The 18,726-nt window shown below is 44.7% G+C and overlaps 3 protein-coding genes across 3 annotated transcripts; all 3 read right to left on the reverse strand.

Moving 5' to 3' along the window:
- Nucleotides 1–7,148: 7,148 nt before the first annotated feature.
- On the reverse strand, nucleotides 7,149–11,105 carry LOC138597743 (uncharacterized). The gene has a single exon (XM_069669225.1). It carries the CDS (start codon nucleotides 11,028–11,030, stop codon nucleotides 7,617–7,619), a length of 3,414 nt encoding a protein of 1,137 aa, XP_069525326.1. The 5' UTR covers nucleotides 11,031–11,105; the 3' UTR covers nucleotides 7,149–7,616.
- A 100-nt stretch (nucleotides 11,106–11,205) lies between these two features.
- LOC138597834 (uncharacterized protein C4orf54 homolog) lies at nucleotides 11,206–12,770 on the reverse strand. The gene is made up of 2 exons (XM_069669356.1): nucleotides 11,559–12,770; nucleotides 11,206–11,238 (listed from the first exon to the last, which is right to left on the reverse strand). Exons 1-2 carry the CDS (start codon nucleotides 12,768–12,770, stop codon nucleotides 11,206–11,208), a joined length of 1,245 nt encoding a protein of 414 aa, XP_069525457.1.
- A 1,093-nt stretch (nucleotides 12,771–13,863) lies between these two features.
- Nucleotides 13,864–15,872, reverse strand: LOC138597835 (uncharacterized). The gene is made up of 2 exons (XM_069669357.1): nucleotides 14,328–15,872; nucleotides 13,864–13,911 (listed from the first exon to the last, which is right to left on the reverse strand). The coding sequence occupies exons 1-2, from the start codon at nucleotides 15,870–15,872 to the stop codon at nucleotides 13,864–13,866; spliced, it is 1,593 nt and encodes a 530-aa protein (XP_069525458.1).
- Nucleotides 15,873–18,726: the final 2,854 nt, after the last annotated feature.

Consider the following 18,726-nt stretch of genomic DNA (forward strand, 5'->3'; position numbering starts at 1 on the left):
TTTTGTTGTCTCTTTCTGTTTGCCACCCAGCAACCATGCTTTATCTAGCTCATACCAGCCTACAAAACATTTTCCAAAACATACCTGTCTGACCTCTGATGTCTGTTTTTCCTACGTTGGTCCTGGATGCCATGTCTCCTTTATATCTAAATATTGCCAAGCCTTAGCAGTGCCGCTTAGTGCTGAAGGGAAGGTATGACAGAGAGCTCATTAATCTGTTATCGCACTGATACTCCACCCATCAACACAATAACAAACCTGACGACTTTAAGGGGCTGTCTTTAAACCCTGATAGGAGATGTTTTCCATTCTAACTTGTGTGCTTACTGGGGAAATCCTCTGTTAATCTGAAATGAAATATTATGGGAGACTTCTTGAGAATGAAAGCAATAACAAACTGTGTTTTTGGTTTACTTTAAATGACTAATGTGTGGCATGCTTACCTTGGCTCAGTCATGGAAAAAACACTTGGAAAATCACACATCACACCTGTCTGATACTTACCACAAACAAACCAGGGGCAATGACCTGCATGACAAACTATCCAGTCAACAAAACGTTAAGTTGAGGATCCTTCTCATATTGCTTGATTGCCTCTGTTCCTGCTTGTCTTGTCTTGTTAATGCCGTGGTTACTCCGACTACCTGGGTTAGAACGGCTATAAGGTACAATCAAAAGGGATCAACCCTGAAATTTATGTGCAGTAGTGACTTAAAACAGGAATGCAGAATCATGTTGGTATGAGAAGCCATTGACGCGGTGGGAAAGCTTTGGGAAAAGTCATTACACATGTAAAAATAAATCTAATTATCTATGTATGTCTGCTTCTTTAAAGCAGCCTTAATCAAAAGGTTTACACCGATCAGCCATAACATTATGACCACCTGCCTAATATTGTGTAGGTCACATCACACTGCCTCCGCCGGCTCGCCTTCTTCCCATAGTGCATCCTGGTGCCATGTCTTCCCCAGGTAAGCGATGCACCCGGCCACATGATGATGAAAACACGATTCATCAGACCAGGCCGCCTTCTTCCAGTGCTCCATGGTCCAGATCTGATGCTCACGTACCCATTGTAGGCGCTTTCGGTGGTGGACAGGGGTCAGCATGGGCACCCTGACAGGTCTGCAGCTCAGCAGACCCATACACAACAAACTGTGATGCTCTGTGTGTTCTGACACCTTTCTGTCAGAACCAACAATGGCTTTGTCAGCAATTTGAGCAACAGTAGCTCTTCTGTTGGATCAGACCACAAGGGCCAGCCTTCTCTCTCCATCTGCATCAATGAGCCATGGACGTCCATGACCCTGCCGTCGGTCCCCCGGTTTTCCTTCTTTGGACCACTTTTGGATGGTCCTGACCACTGCAGACTGGGAACACCTCACAAGAGCTTCAGTTTTGGAGATACTCTGACCCAGTTGTCCAAGTCATCAAAATTTGGCCCTTGTCAAAGTGGCTCACATCCTTAGGCCTGCCCATTTTGCCTGCTTCCAACTCATCACCTTCAAAGACAAAATATTCACTTGCTGCCTAACATATCCCACCCACTGACAGGTGTCATTGTAAAGAGATAATCAATGTAATTCAGTCGACCTATCAGTGGTCATAATGTTATGGCTGATCGGTGTATATCAAAATTGATCAAATGACCAAGTGCATGTGAAAGGGTTTGAGAATTATCACCATACGTTACAGTTTCCCAATGCTGTACAGTTAGTTTTAGTTTAGTGTCTTTCAACTCATTGTTTCGGTTTAATGGGACAGAAAACATTATTGTTTTTGTTTATTCTCAATGCTCATGCTCATCGTTAAAAAGCCAGATAATGGGGCTCTGGTTTAGCTCAGTGGGTCAAGCATGCACCCCATATACAGAGGCCACAGCCCCCCATGCAGCAGCCGCAGGCTCGACTCCTGTCCACGGCCCTTTGCTGCATTTCACCCCTAACTCTCTCCTCCCAATATTTCCTGTCTCTCTTCAGCTGTCCGAAAAATATTGGCAAAATGCCCCCCCAAAAAAGCCAGATAGTGGGGAGCTTGTTTGGCTCAGGCGCCCAATCCACAGAGGCAAGTCCTCGCCACATCAAGTTGGCTCGACTCTGACCTCGGCCCTTTGGTATATTTCATCTCCCCCCTCTCTATTCCGTATATTTCCTGTCATATCTTCACTGTACTATCAATAAAGTTAGAGGGAAAAAAAGGCAGATATTTTTCCCAAGAGTTTCAGTAGACAAGATCTAAGTTAAAAGACCAGTGAGTATTGGAAAAGGGGACATGCCTCCTCTGGTTTACAGGTTGGATCCGCGAGAGGCAAAAACTCCATCATGTGTGTTATAAAGACTGGATCGTTTTATGCCTGTGACAAGGTGTTTTTATTGCTTGACACCAGTGTTATGGTTGTTTGTTACATCATCATTTGTTGGGAAGGAAACCAAATAAAGAAGCATGACAACACTCTCGGTTGCCTTTATAAAGAGGATGATGTTTAAAATTGCAGTTGGTTAAAAAATGGTTCCTTGTTTCTAAAGAAACTCCACCCAAAAACTGTGAAATCATTATCATACTAAGCGTGTGACTTCATGTATGTGAAAGTTTCATTTTCTCTTCTGTCTATATTTAGAACTGAGAAAGTGCTGCTACCTGTTAACTTTGACCCACTTAATCACTAATACAACACTTGATGAGCAGGACAAAGTACAAGCAATGACGTCCACCTTCCCTTGAAGTTCGTCACTTTCTATCTCTGCTTCTTGTCCCCATCTCTGTCACCTGTTTGGCACTGCCCTGCCGCTGACCTGTGGTGACGCCGCATGGTTGCCCGTATATTGATGTACTGCAGGATCTCAAGTCCTCCAAAGCATACCACGGATTTTCCAGACCATGTTTGAGATTCCACACACTCCACTTGATGCGAAAGCCAGCTATACAGACTCTTAAGTGAGAGAAGGGAAACATAAATATGTCTGCTTCCTCAGAAAGCTGTGAGGCTGGTGCATTACTGTAATTGCTTTCTGCTCTAAAGTCTATTAGGTGTGTTATTAAATGTCTACAGTCTTTGAGGCCAAGGCCACCCTGCCGTGACTCATTACTTTTACCTCATGCTGGAGGAATCCAGTGACCCATACATACCAACACATAACGGATCTGACCACTGAACGAGACCAAAGGTTGATTCCCAGGAGATTCCCCTACTTTAATATCTGCCAGACCTCTCTGCAGTTGGCGGGTATCCATGCGGGATTATATCTCTGTCCAACTCAAGCGGAGAAGCAATGAAGCAAATAGCTGACATGGCTGGTATCAATAAGAGTCGAGACATGTCATCAGCTCGGAGTGATTCAGGATGGAGGCAGCAGAGAGCTTGTTCCTGTCGATAACTCATCTCTCTCTCACACACACATGCTCTCAGTCTCTCTCTCCTCATTCCTTCCATTTCTCATTGATCTGCTATCCAGGTCCTGCGAGGAAGAGGACGGGTAAAGTGATCAGGGTATGACATCATCCTTTGGCTACCTCATCCTCAACTCCGAGTGTGTTTATGTGTGCCCCAGTCTTTAAGAGGAGAATAGACTCATACTTGATGTAAGAATTTCCTCCCTAGACATGAGGGGTCCTGGGACACGAAAGGGATGAGAAAAGTCTAGACTAATAAATGAAAACATCTCCATTCGAAGCTCTTTTCTGTCTGTTATGATGTATTATTTGCAGCTCATATAACAGTTAGAGTCTGGAGAGTCTCGGTGTGATTAAGGACTTGCCAAAATCAGTAATTAGAAACACATGGAGTAGTACAGGTGAGTCATGTAAAACTTTATGGCTGATGAATATCCTTTACAAGAGTTGTGGCTGAAGCAATCCCAGGACATGACGCGCAATGTACTCAGTCAGACAGGTAGGCACACCACCTGGTGGAGAGAGGAGGGCCTGTATGACACACAGGGTCGGCACACGCACACAGGACGTGCAACAGAGTTATTGTTATGCTCTGCGGTTGATAGGCAACCAGGTGAATGCTGGAAGGCAGGGTTTCAGGTGTGCAGCGGCGTCTCCTTTCTCTTATCTCCCTCCTCTTGCTTCACTCACAGGCTTGTCACAATCAGCACACTGGCACCCTCTAACCCCGCCCACTTCCTGCTGGAGGAAAGCCTTTTATAGGCATTAACCTGGGCGCAGGGGTGAGGCATGCCCTTGAGATAAACAGAAGTGAGTTTAAGTCGATGTCTCTGTTTAAACTGCATTTCTTTTTCAGTGTCCTCTCCCTTTTTATGGCCACTCATGATCACAAAGCCAGAGTTTGTCTTGGGTGGTGGTATCCGGCAATAAACAGGTTTTGCTGGTAGACATCAAACACGGACAGGAAATCTAAACCCCTCAGAACTCTGATCCAGCATTTTTGTACATTTTTCAGACTGATATTTTGGTAGCTCTTTGCTTCTTCAAAATAAAAGTCTGTTATCATTTGGATGAATATAAGATATACAGCCAAGTAATTGTTTCCAACCTGGGGGGGCCCGTGACAAATCTAAAGGTTGCTTAATATGGTTAATTGGTCATTATTAAGATGATGTAATTTGTGTTGACTTTTCTTTAATCCTTTTCTTGTGAAATACATACATAGGGCTTAAACCTATTACACAAGCAGACACTGCTTAATTTTAATAGCTAACAAACCAACAAGAGCGAACAGGAGAAGAGTTTAAAATCACGTTCGGCCCCGATTTAAATCACTGGCCTGTCTGCTCAGATTGACCTCTCTCAGGACACAATGTTAACCATAAAAGTTTCCAGCCAGACGGAGGTTACTAATTTCAATGTCTGACAGGGACCAGACATCCACCTCATGATCTGGTTTCCTCCCTTTGATCGATACCTCACACACAGAGACAGTCACGTACAGACACTGACCCGTAAAACTCTTTTATTTGTCACTGAGTCGGCAACACACTCATCATTAGTTCTTCACCTTTATAAGCTATTGACATCTAATCTCTGCCCGCACACGCTACTCGCTGGTGAGTGTCAGGAAGCACATTGCACATTTTATTCCAAACACCGTACTTATCATCACTTTATCGCCTGTTATCATGCCACCCACTCTTTTTCTACATTCCTGATATCAGAAAGACAATGAAGAGCGGACTTTTCCGTTGACCAATCAGCCCCCCAGAGGGTCTACATCAAATGTGGCTTTGGAGTCAACTCACCCACTCACTCCTGGGTGCGGCAGGGATGATGGGACTCCTACGGTGTGTGTGTGTGTGTGTGTGTGTGTCCTCACACTGTGGGGTAAAATAGTGGTTACAGAACCATAACAATAACAGATGAACTGGAAAAAGCCCAGAGCCCATCCGAATGATGTCATTGTGTCTGATTTGTGTGTATGTACGATTGGAATTCTACACAGTCTCCCACGAAGAGGTGGATGTGTCTAAAAAAGGCTTAATTACCACCACTAAGAAAATAGCAACATTTTTTTTTTCTTTTTGCAGACTTTAGTGACAGGCTTTTGTGACTATATGGCCAAAAATGGTTTTATAATCAATGGACGTTTTACATACTGAACAATAAAGCCACACTATGCTTGGATCTGTTTGAAGAAGTAGCTTTAATGCATTATTTCTTGGAACAGGCCCAAGGTGTGTGGAAGTCAGTGTGTTTGTCTGGAAGTGATTAAGGCGTGCCGGGAGGTTTACACAGATTAGTGTGCGCTCCCAAGGTGTGTCTCGTAATCGTTATCCAGGTGATGAACAGGATCACAACTATAAACTAAGTAAATATTGCATTCTACTGTCCGTTTCAGATGAGGAAGCTGTAAAGTGTCGGTTCCTGTGTGAGTCATTCTAAAATTTGAAATTGTACCTGAGTGATATGGCGAATATTTCTGTCTGACAAACTTGGCGGCCACGTCTCACTTAAATGACTTGCAATATTTACACAGATTTGGTGTCCTTCCTTAGTAACATGCTGGCTTTTGTAAGGATTAAGCCAGTCTCTTTTTAATCGACATCACAGCCTCTCTCCGCTCCTCCTGATAAAAAGCCATGGATGTAGTTTTTTTTAAGGAGTGATGTTGAAACAGGTTTCCAGTGCCAAATAACGCACATGCCTAGACTACATTTTGCCAGGTGCTGTCAGTGTTCCCCTCCAGATGTGTTCAACCAGGCTACACAGCCACACATTTACACACTAATGCCCCTCTCAGCTACTGGTCAGACTTCTCATTAGTTTTACTGCCATCCACATCAAAGACAGGGAAGGCAGATTTTGTCCTTATGGACTAACCAATAAGGCCCTGGTTTCACTTTACAGGGTCAGGTTTTGATTAGGAAATCATTTAACTGTTTTACTGTGACTGGGTCTTCTCACGGAAGGTTAGCAAAGTTAGACATACCTTCTCAATGGGACTTCCTGTGCTGCTTCAGTGGTCTGTGGCACCCTCCAGTGGTCCCAGTAGTAAAATGTCCTGCTATAAATTCACAGTTGCCAATAGGGGATGTATTTTCATACTGAATATTAATGTTTTCTCAGAGCAAATGTAATGATAAGTGACATAGTGACTCAAAATTGATTTTAAAACCACTCATATGTTGACATGTTGGTATCATAAATTAAAGCTAGAGTACGTTATTTATTTTAGTTGTGAGGAATGGCATTAGTGTTTTTCCAATTAGGAAATTGTAAAAACTTAAGCTTAGTTTGCTGGTCTTCTAAAGTGGCCTACCCCAGCTTTGAAGTTAATTTATGATGTACTCCGTCAATAGTGACAATGCCATCAAAGATTGAAAGAGCTGTGGTGTGATGTGAAAAAAAGTTTTTCTCTTCAAAGCTGGAGCTGGCCAACGTGTCATGAGGAGCGGTAACAGTGTCTGTACAAATGCTTTTTCTTATAACAATGTAATCTCTAAAGATGTTACTGTAATGAATATTTCATCCAAAAGTTTTGCTATACAATATAAACTAAAAAAAAGTATAATGACAGTACAGTTCTAGTATTTAACACCTAACTTGCATTATCTGGCTAGCTAATTGATCATGAGATCATTAACTATAGAAATAATCTTCATACAAAGAGATGAGGGCATGAAAAAAGAGCAATAAATGTGACATTTTATTAGCATTATATTTAAAGACATCATGTGCACAAACTCACTCATCCAATACAACAGAAACACAATAATAAAATAAATATGAGGTTCTTTTAAAACAGTTTTTTTTTTAAAGCTTTTTGTTGTTGAAGTACACACATCAGTAAATAAGTAAACTTGTTGCTTTGTAGTGCCTGTGCATTACATCTGAACTTTGTTTATGATCTTACCCGGTATCAAAAATGAAAAAAAAATTCAATAAATCATTTAAGATTTAGGTAATAATCTAACGTACGCAAACAAGAAAGGCATATTCTCACTTCTTTTCAAAACCATTATCTCATGAATCATATGTCTTCTGTTAAAGCAGCCTAGGAAAGAACAAGCAACAGCAAATGAACAACAAAATTATTGCTATCTTGAGTTGCAATTTGAAAACTCAAATAACATTACAGGCTAACATTAGACACCCCCTCTGTACACTGTGTATTTAAAACCCAACAGGCTCCAGGAAGGCGGCCTCTATCCTCTATTTCAGGACCTTTTACCCCCTGGTGGGGGTAGGTTAGGGGGATGTTTGTGGTAATAGTCTGGTGGAGTGGGATTTGGGCTTGCATTCATCCCTGTAGGGACATAATACATACTCTCTAGGTAGCTCTGGTCCAGTGGTGGATGGTTCTGGGGCTCTGGCTTGGACCCCTGTACAGAGGGATTCCTGTAGCTGACGCCAGGCCCACTTGGGTGCATTGTTGCTGCAGCAGAGGGCTCAGGATACCGGGGTGGTTGGGGCTGAGCCTGGGGGTGAGCTTGAGGAGCAGGAGCTGCATAGGGCATGTACTGCGGAGCAGGGGCATACATGTTGGGGTTGTGGAGAGATGGGTAGGGTGCTGCTGAAGGAGGATACAGGCCTGAATGTGACATTGCTTGCTGTGGGATAAGCACTTCCACATATTGGCCAGTCTCTGGGTCAAATAACATTTTCCTTAGTGGCTGCACAGGCACCTCAATATAAAAGTACTTCCCTGTTTCAGGATCCAGAAGCACTCTGCGAGGTGCTTGTCCAAAGCTACTCTCTGAGTACAAACTGGAGCTGTCACCCCCATATTCAGAGCCATAGGAAGGCCCCAGACTTTGAGGGCCACAAAGGTACTGAGGATCCATAGGTGGAAGGCCAGGAGAGTGGCCATGGACAGGATCACTGTAAGGAGCCCCAGCCATGCCTTGTGGCTGTTGGGGTGATCTGTGGACAGGGGCCCGTCGAGGGTCAATATGCTGTGATGCCTGCAACAGGCGGTCAGCAGGACAGGCATGCATGAGTGAGGGATGGGGAGGACAGGGAGGAGGATGTTGAAGAGGCTGATACATGGCTGGTGGCTGGCTTGGACCGAGAGGACTTGATTTTGGAGATCCGGGCTGGTAGCTCATTGGCTGAGGGTCAGATCTGCTCTGGTACGGACGAAGAGGGGGCTGGGTGACTGAGTAGGGTATTGCCTGGCCTGGAGAGTGTGTAGGGGCAGGGGGGGTGAGGTTATGGGGGCTGTGGTGATGATGAGGAGGGGTAAGACCAGGGTGGGAAGGGCAGCCAGTTGTGCAGGAGCAGGGAGGTAGGCGGGTGGAGGGTTGATAACGGTTTGACCTCCTGGTGGTCAGATCTGGGAGCATGAGGGGACTGAAGCTCTCTCTTTCATCATAGCTTGGAGGATCATCTGAGGCATAAAAATGCAGGTCTTCTGTCCTCTGGGAGCGCTCACTGGAGAGTGATCTGTGGCATGTCCGCTGTGTGTAACCTGGCACTTGTGTTGTGGAAACAGGATTTGGTTGTTTTACCTTGTTTGAAGCTACAGGCATAGCTTGTCCGTGAGTGTATGCCATTCTGGGATACTGTTGTTGGATGTCTGGATCCATAACAGCTGGCTGGATTGGCTGGTTGGCTCCAGCTGGGGCGGGTGCAGGGACTTGGTTTGCATTTGGATCAGAAGCTGGACCGGGATCTGAGGTCAAAACTGGGCCAGTGGTTGTTGTTGTTGGAGCTGTAGCCATGGTTGTGACTTTTTGTGTAAAACTAGAGCTCTGAGGGGAGGTACCCGGTAATTGCTGTTGACCTCTGTCAGTAGATGCCTCTGTCTCTGATGATGCTGTTGACTGGTTTGAGAGATTGGTGATGGTAGTAGCCATTGTTTTGCAAGGAGGAGGTTTGATGCTGGATACTGCAGACACAGCTAGTTTTCTTGCACCATGTGACGTTGATGTGGACTCATTGGATATCTTTCTATAGATTGTCGGTGATGATACTACAATTGTTTGGGATCTCTCCTCACTTTGTGGCTTTATAGTCGATGTCGTTGCTGATGGTCTCTGTGCTTCATTTGGCATTGCTCCTGAGTCTGCAGGTTTAAATTTGCAGCTTGGTTTTGGAGGCACAGCTGGCTTTTGAGAGTTTTTAGCGATAGATTTCACTTCTATGGTTTGAGGCCTGTTGTTTCCTGTAGCGTTTATAGGTATATCTTGTTTCTGTGCTTCTTTAGACAGTGACTTAACCTCAATTGGCTGAGGTCTGAATCTTCTTACTGCCGGGGATCTTGGGGGGAAGGTTGGATCTAGTCTTTTCACCGCTTCAAAATCTCCTAGTTCCTTCTGTTTGGGAGGAGGTTGTGTTTGTTCGTGCATACTCCTTAGAGGAGAAGCACTTTTTTGTTTTGCTGTGTCTTTTACTGGAGGCTTCATGCCTATTCCCTCTTCTTCTCTGGCCTTTGTAAGGATGTCTATGTTTTCACACACTGCTGAGGGGCCGGATGTGGTAGATGAGGATGAAAATGTCCTTTCTCTGTGAGACTCGAACTGACCTCCATCTGAAAAAGCTGTGGTCTGAAGGGGAATCTCCAGGCAGTTAACATGCTTACGGGGAACCCCTTTACCTCCGGCAGTATTCTGGTTATCACCCACCACTGCTCCAATATCAGCTTGGTAGCCTTTCTCCTTTAATAGCATGGAAACTGAGTGACCACTGCTACCAGGGGTACTGCCAGGGGTAGCGGGCCCGGGTGAAGGTGAAGCAGCTGGGGCTTGTGGTTTGGTAGAAATCTCTTCCTGGGCTGAAGGTGCAGATGTCTTGGTATTGCTGGATCCATCCCTTATCAACACTACAGCAGTGGACACCTCTCTTTCCTTACTGGGCTGTCTGGGTAGGCTTCCCAGCATGGGAGGTTTTCTATCAGTTCTAACCACAACTGGTTTGCCCTCGTTGTCAGACACTCTATCCATAACTGTAACAGCCTCTTGTCTTAAAGCTGCCATATTTGGATCATGTTGACATGGCGTGGAAATTTCTGTTCCTTTAGTTGAGAAATTCATTGTGTTTGCATTTGAAGACATCTGTGATTCTCTGCTGAAGTCCATGGTAAGTTTTGGAGAAGCCTGGGGTTTGTCATTAGGGTTCTCTGAGTCTTCCTTGGTGCGCAAAATTTTACTTTTCTCTTCTTTACAGCAAACAGCCTTACATTCTATTTGCATTGGCTGTGGACGAAGAAGAGGATTTAGTTTGCTCTGAAAAGGTGGGGATAATGTTGGCAGCTTTGAGTCTTGTACCTCCTCTTTCTGTTCTTCTTTCCTCTCCACCCTGTACTCTTCTTTCCTTTCCTCCACACTCTCCTCCCTTAGCTCTTGTCTTGCCCTCCTCACCTCCTCTGCTTTGATCTCTTCCCTCCTTTCCTCTTTTACTTCGTCCCTCCTTTCTTGATTAAAGTGTTCAATCCTCTCTTCATTCCCAGTTGATGGCATTAAGCCACCAGTTGCCTTGAAGGACAGATTATATGTGTTTTTTACAAGCCGCCTCACATCTCTAACTTTGTGAATGGGGACTTTAACTTGATTATTCTCATTTCCTTCCTCCTCCTCCTCTGTTCTGTCAACACTGAAGTCTCCCCTTTCCTCCTTTTCTCTGAAAGACATATCTGGTAAAAAATCCTCAGGTTTGTGTTCTGCCTCCGGTGTGAGACAGACATTTAGGGAGGCTTTCTTTTTCTCCACGGCTTTGAGTGTGATCTCCTGTGTATTTGATGTATAGGCGCCCTTGTCACCCTGTTGCAGTTGTTTATGGTCCTCTGTGTTTTCACATTCCTGGTCTCTATTTGTCGTCCTGGCCTGCGTGCTGCTGGCTCTAGTGACAGAAGGAGCTCCTGTGTTCCCGGCAGTGGCATTTGCTGACTCACCACCCTCCCTTTCGTCCCATGTTTTACTGTCGTTTACTCGTTGTACTTCATCTCTTGACTGTTTACTATCAAATGGAACTCTCAATTCTGATTTATTTTCAGATCTTAACAAGGTTGCATTCCTGATTTGAGAATCACCCTCTTCACTCTCAGTCTGTGAAAAGTTAACACTTCTGCTGCTGTTTGAAGAACTTGGCCGGTTACTTGATTTCACTCCAAAGCTTTTTGGTGGTTTGGCTTCATCGTTTATGATTGATTCTCCTCTCACAAAAAGACCCTCTGATGAAAAACTACAATCTGATTGAAGGCTTGAACTCAGAGTAGGTTTTGGAGACTCTTGGAGTAGTGACTCTGTATTCTCTGTTGGTGGGCTGTTTTCCTCAAAAGTAGGGCTTTCTTCTTCTTCTGCCTGCTCATTAGGTTGTTTATCAACACTTTGCATCTTCTTGGACAAAACACTTTTGATGAGACACGTAGCCATCTTGGTTTTAGTACATGACTCATCCACAGAAGCAGATTTCTGGAGTTTGGATTTTCTTTCATTTTGTTGGTTTGGCTCAGGGCTGCTCTCAGATGGGTAGCATTCTTGCATTGCTGGTGGAGTACTGTGCTGTCTCATGAATGTCTCACTGGAGTGACTCTCTAGAGAGGGGCTTTCCGCCATCACTGGTACCCCAGGACTACTGTTTTCACTGCTCTCATCTTGCTTCCCATCAGCATTATTCTTCCTCTTCAGCTGGATCTGTCTCTTTGGCACTCCTCTTCTCATCTTCCTAGAGTCGTCTCTTTCCACAGCAACATCTACACACTCAAAGCTGCCCATCTCATAGCGCCTTGATGGATCTAGGCCATCTGAGTAGTACGCATATGGTTGCTGGAAGGAAAGTTCATCATTGTCTAGCTTTTGAGCAGAACCCCTGAAGTCAGCATAAGCAAGCCAGGCGGCATTGACCCCAGCTGGGCTCTCCTGGGTAGATGGTTGAGAAATGTTGGTAGATGAACGGTGGCTGGAGTTGTACATGTCAAGGTAATCTACCTCAGGGCTTGACAGGCTGCTGAAAGCCACATCTGTAAACCACTTCACCTCATTGTCTGCCTCATCAAGCTCACTTCCCATGCTGGAGCTGGAACTCCGGCAGGGCCTGTTTGCAGCCACACGTCCAGTAGCAGTGTTCTTGTTCTGCAGTGCGGGAGGTTGAAGCCGTCTGCTAGGACCGACACCCCTGGTGTCGTGTTGGGAAGCAAGCAGACTATGTTGCTGTAGTCGTCTGGTGGCAAGCAAGCTCTCTGAAAAGGAATGCGCTGTTGGCAGTCCCTGACGAATCTCTCTGCTTGTGGGAGCTGTTCTGCGACTCGCAGGCCCTTTTCTATTCCTGGCATTGAATGACAGCTCAACCTGTTCCCCTCTGTAACTAGCGTCCCCCTGCCACCCCTTCCCCTTTTCAGGAACCCGCTCCTCCCTCTTTTGCTCTCTCTCCATCTCCCTATCCCTAAGCCTCTCCCTACCTACCTCTCTATCCTCCTCCAGCTGCATTTCCCTCTCCTTGTCCAATTGCGTTCCTAGCCTGACCCACTGAGCCTGGCTATTACTGTCAACTGGGACAACATTTGGGCTTTCCCTATTTGTCACCACTTTCTTTAAATTACCACTTGGTGAGGATGCTACAACCTGAGAGGGGCTACGGCTTCTGTTCTGCCACTGTCTGTATGGTTTCTCTGGGGCTATGATGTGGACAGGTGTAAACCTGGTTAGTGGTGGAGAAGGAGTCCGCCTTCTGTTTACATGGTGTGCCATGTCCTCTGTAAACCTCTCTCTGTTTTCACTTCTAACTCTGGTTGAGAGCTGTTTTCTTGTTTGCTCAGGTGTGCAAGCTGGTTTTAATGAGCTGCTTCTTTCAGAAGTCAGGGAGTTATTAGTGAATTGTGGCTGTGGGTTTTCCAGTCCTTGCGGAGGTGAGTTGGATGTAGCTTTGTGCACAGTTGAAATGTTTGGAGTCCTGGCTTGAGAAACAATAAGATTGGGGGAAGGAGACTTGATTTCAGTGGGAGGTTTATTATCAGTATCTTCTCTCTGAAAAAGGGTGGGACTGATGGCTTGTTTTTTTGCAGAGGAAGCCAAACTCAAGTTTTCCTGCGGATTTTCTTCCTTTGGTGTTTCTTCTACTTCTGTGTTTTGTTGTTTCAGTGAACTGTCAACCTTCCCATCAGCTGATAAAGGTGAAATAGATACAGGTGAATGAATTGCAACCAGTGGTGATCTGCTTTTGCTTTCAACTACAACTGATGTGTCACCTTTGACCAACCCAAATGAGGGTGAAACACTTTCTTTTTCCAAATGTGTTGGGTAATCTTTTTCTCTAATATCAACTGATGACAAATTATCTTTAACATCAGGTGTATTTCTTAGAGGAGAAGCAGGCTGTTTACAATGAGGGTTGTACTCTGTGGAGAGGTTTGCTGGTGAATGCTGATACCTGTGCTCAAGAGAAGGGGCAAGTGGTGATGGAGCTTCAGTTCTCTCCTGAGGTGAGGGACTTTGATACTTGTCAGATGAAGGGGTTTGATATCTTGGCTCAGGTGAGGGAGTTTGATGGTTTGGCCTTGGGGAAGGTGTTTGGTACCTAAGTTGATGTGACAGAGTTACTTCAGGCTGCAGGACAGAGCTTGTGAAGCCTGATATATGAGGTGAGTCTCGTGGTGTACCAGTAGATTCTGCTGTACTGCTCTGTAAACTGTCTCTGCTTGGAGTAGGGCTTCTTGCTTCAGGGGACACTAGTGTCCTATCAGGCTCAGGGGTGGAGAGACAAAGGAGCTCTGGAAATGGGGGACTGTCCCTGTCCTCAGGCTGAATGACAGAGTAAGAAATTCCTGTGATAAGAGGGGATGAATTGAGGCTTCTTGATGAGGCAGAATCAAAGTGAAACTGCTGGAAAGGAGAGGCTGATGCTGACTTCACCTCAGAAGACCACTCTCTTCTACTGCCTTCAGGTGAGGATGCTGTAATCCTGATTTCAGGCGAGGGAGCAGTATTTGTAACCTGTATGGGAGAGCAGTTGCTTGTAACTTCAGGTGATGGAGATAAACTATAACTTATTACAGGTGAAGACACCTGTGTCCCGATTTCAGAAGGCGTTGAAATGTGTCTTATTCGATGTGAGGGGCCAGGAGAGGGAGTTCTTGTTTCAGTTTTAGCCAGAGAAGCAGCACTGAACAGGCAAGGTGAGGGAGCTTTGTTTTCTAATTCAGGTGAGGTTCTATGCTCCAAAGGCTCAGGATATGTTGCTATTGAAATGATGGGTGAGGGAGGTGTGTATCGTGGGGCAGGTGTAGACACAGTACTGATGGGTTCAGCTGATAACCTTGTATCTTGGCTCTCAGGGGTAGAAGTGGTGTCTCTTCCTGCAGTGGAAGGATTTGAAATCAGCTCAGGGGTGTAGGTAGAAACTTCGACTTCAGGCGTGGAGCCTCTGCTGAAGAGATCAGGCAGGAAGATCCTCCTTCTTAGCTCTGGAAAAGGAGATGATGCTTGTGTATCAGGGGAGTCTGACCTATTCTTTAGTACAGGAGACTGATCTGTAGAATCTCCTGAGTGGGGTGATAACTCTCTACCACTGGATGAAGGTAAGGGAGATGAAAGGCTGGCTCTAGATTCAAAGGTCGATTCTGAAAAATCTTTGGTTGTGGGCTCAGGTGAGGGACTTCTGTGTTGATTTAAGTAGCTGATTCTAGGCTCAGGTGAGACTTGTGTTACTGTAAACTCAGCAGAAGATTCACTATTTACTGATTCAGAGCAGAGGTTGACACTATTTCTAGGTACAGGGGAGGGATTTGGAGGTAAAGACTGATGTGAGGGGTTGTTGTGTTTATCTTTGAAGGTAGGGGTGATTCCTCTTGGTTCAGCTTCTGAACAAGCTTGTCTGGAATTAGGTGGCGAAGGTGAACATCTCTTTTCAACTGGGGAAGAAGATAAGGATGAAGCTCTTGCCACTGGACTGTGGGTATTGGGATTGTTATGTCCAGGGGATGGGGTCCTCTCACCAGTGTTGAGGACGTCAGATGATGGGCTACCTGCACTAAGCTGAGGTACCAGGAATTTGCTTTTTGGTTCTGAATTTAGGCTACTTTCCTCAGAAACTTCTGGATGCCCTGAACTCAGTTCCCCGGTCTCTGGCTGTCTCCCCTGTGAGGACTCGCTCTGCAAAGTGGGGCTGCAAAGCCTTTCTCTTGAATCTTCAAAGCCCTCCTCTCCTTCACTAGAGCCCTGTGCAGTGTGATAAGAGCCTGATGAGTCGTTTAGATCATCCACCAGGGGTGATGCAGCAGCTGTCCCCTCCACCTCCCTCTGAGGAGGGACAAAAGCCCCTACAGCAGGGCTGCTTGAAAGAGAGGTCGACTCACAGTCGTCTCCAAAAATGTCACACAGGCAGGTGGTCTCAGAGATGGCACTGCTTTGATTAGGGACGTTAATGATGTCAAAGATTTCAACGTGGTTAGGGGTCCCGTCACGATGGCACAGGGAGAAGGTGCGGGGCGCACTGCGCAGGAAGGAGTAGCTGTCTCCCTGGAGAGTCCAGCTGTCCATCGCTTTTCCACCAGCTCCAAATTATCACTGTGGCCAGTCCAGTCTGCTCGTCTGGTTTGCTCTGGGCTCTGTTCCTGGACTAGAAAAAAAGATATGTTCACCTGGAGTGTGTTGTTTATTTAATTTGTATCATCAGTAACACTGAGAGTCAAAAGCTAAGTAAAAAGCACATATAAAGACTAAAACATTGTTGTTTCTGTGTTGTTAGCTTGCCAACAGCAAACTTAGCTTAAACCCTTAAAAAGTTCTGAGAATACCTACAGCACACAGAGTAACTGTAAACCTCCAAAAGGCCTTCAGAGCATAAATATAACTGTCACTATGCCCTAAAAAAGCAGAGGTGAGCAACTTGAAATGAACACAAGAGTTTATGCCAATATTCTATAAGTATTAACTAAGTATTGGTACTTGAAATTCACTGTATCTACACATATGCCTTCATCAAGCTACAGCAACTACTGATAGAGCGACTGCTCCTTGTGCATGTAGAAAAGACAGAATGATTGGTACTTTACCTTTGGCCAATGATGAGGCTTTCCAAAGGGCATTGAGTTCCTCTGTGTTGCAATATCTGCTCCTCATCCAGTGAACCGTCTCTAAAATCCACAGCTGAATCCAGGACTGAGCAACGTGGTTCAGCTCAGTATGACAGTGCCACTCTGGCTTGACAGCTTCAGAATGCAAAAGGCACAGCCATGTACCAGACTTGAATAGGAAAAGCAAAGAGGGGCATCCCACTCAGGCCCATTTCATCCTCTAATGCTCCCATCTCTATTTCTGCCCCTCCCTTCTGAGCTGGCCTTAGGGAAATTGCTTACTGAGTCTAACCTGGATCTTTTTTCTTCTCCAGGCTGGAGTTTGGTTGGACATTGGCTTTCCTGTGTGAGCTGGGATGGGGTGCAGTGCTGGGGGTGGGTGGGTTTATAGTTAGCAGCAGGTGCTGATCCGGCCAGGATGGATGAGTGCGCCTGGAATCTGACACTTAGAGCCAGCACAGTCACAGGGCACCTCTATATATAGACCTATACTATCAAGGCCAGATAGCCTTAGCTTTAGCTGTTTGCCTGGGCACGCTGGTGGGGAAAAAGAGGGAATACAGAACTTGACATACAGCCCACACATTGTCCACTTAAAAGTTACATAAAAGGTTATACTTCAGTAATGTACTGTAGTTAATGCATGCTTGTATTTATGTGAGTATGTATACTGTATTTGTTTGCGTGTTTAAATGCTAAGCAGTAGCTGAGTTACAACAGGTTAAAGGTTGACACAGACCACCCGACTTTGACAGCTAACATGCATAACTCCTGTGCATGTATGGTGGCTAGCAACACTTGCATAACATAGGAAAGGTGCTCTCACATGTTTTAAGTCACGTTTTTCTTTCAATGTCTGGATATTTTGCTTACCTGAGCACTACAGCCAATAAGAAATCAAAATGTACATTTAAGCTTCTCTGTCATATGGCCACAAATAAAAAAAAATCCTCAGGATCAAGTCATTTCATTGTACTTATTATTTGTGCTACAATACCATTGCCCCCTCGGCCACACTGAGGCTGTCTGGGCATGTCTGATTGTAGTGAGTTTGGATAAGCCCTTTGTCCCTAACCTAATACCTCATGAGATTACCATTCATGCCCAGTCATTAAGTCATTCAGGGCAAGCCAATGGAAAATCTTTGATGGAAGCCCCGATTGAAAGTTGCATAAGGCTGTGACTAAATATATATTTTACTGTATGTATATAGTATCAAAAAGTTAAAAGATCACTCTTAACAATGTCAACAATCTCTAAAATATATGTCCCCTTTTCTGACTGAAGTGCCATACATTACAAGTGCATTCATTTTTAGTGTGGCTAGACATACTGTGTCCTTGACCTTAACAACATGTATATTATTGTATTACACCATTAATTCAGTATCAACTTATTATTGTTTATAGACAAGTGTTTATAGACTCCAGATCCCCTTTTATGATAAGCCCTAAATGATTTCATATTTCACTGGAGGCTCTAATGGCATGACAAACATGAACCATGAATTCCCATTAACAGTTAATAAGGACATATAATTAGAAGTCATACAGTAAACTAGTGTACACTATTTCATTATGTGTTATAAATAAACTGAAATTATTTGGGAAACACAGTGAAAATAAGAAACATGGTCATTTAGGTACAGTACAGCTTTAAAAGGTTGGAGAGAACAGTATACTATGTATGTGTTAATACATGTAGCCTACGTGCTGGTAAGACAGTGGGAACTTAAGAGGAAGGAGCAGCCGATAAATTTGAACCTCTGTGGTTATGGCAGCACAGAAGCCTGGAGTAGGACTCAGAGGGAAAGAATGATGAGCACTTCAGCAATGGGGAGCTTTAGTCTACATCACTGATAGATCAGTCAGTCTGCTCAAGTCCGCAGAAGACCTCACCCACCCTCAACGCTAGCAATGCAACACACCAATAAGCTGTGCATAAAAAATATGTTGCGAGGATCTATAAACCTACAAACATATGACAACCTTCTATATCAAGGGGCTTGGAAGAGAGGCTGATATCCACTGTCCATATGTTGTCTGGCATAACACCTTTTTATCTGTGGTAATAAATAAACATGACTAGCTGTTTAAAATGCATTATGGCTACTTTCCTGCTTGTGTTCTATCTGTGGGATATGATTCTAAACAAGGGACCAGTCACATGATGGGTTATTCAAGTGCTAGTATCTATGACAAACAGTAAGACTATAAACATAAGCCACCTTTTTTGAACTGACCTAGTTGCTCTTTTAGGACTGGATTTACATTGCATGGCCAAAGTCAAAACAAGCTGCAGTTCTTATGTTTGCTTAA

This window comes from Semicossyphus pulcher, unplaced genomic scaffold (genome assembly GCF_022749685.1).
Source record: "Semicossyphus pulcher isolate SPU_LCO1_2020_fin unplaced genomic scaffold, fSemPul1.0.p SCAF_2, whole genome shotgun sequence".
Classification (NCBI taxonomy): domain Eukaryota; kingdom Metazoa; phylum Chordata; class Actinopteri; order Labriformes; family Labridae; genus Semicossyphus; species Semicossyphus pulcher.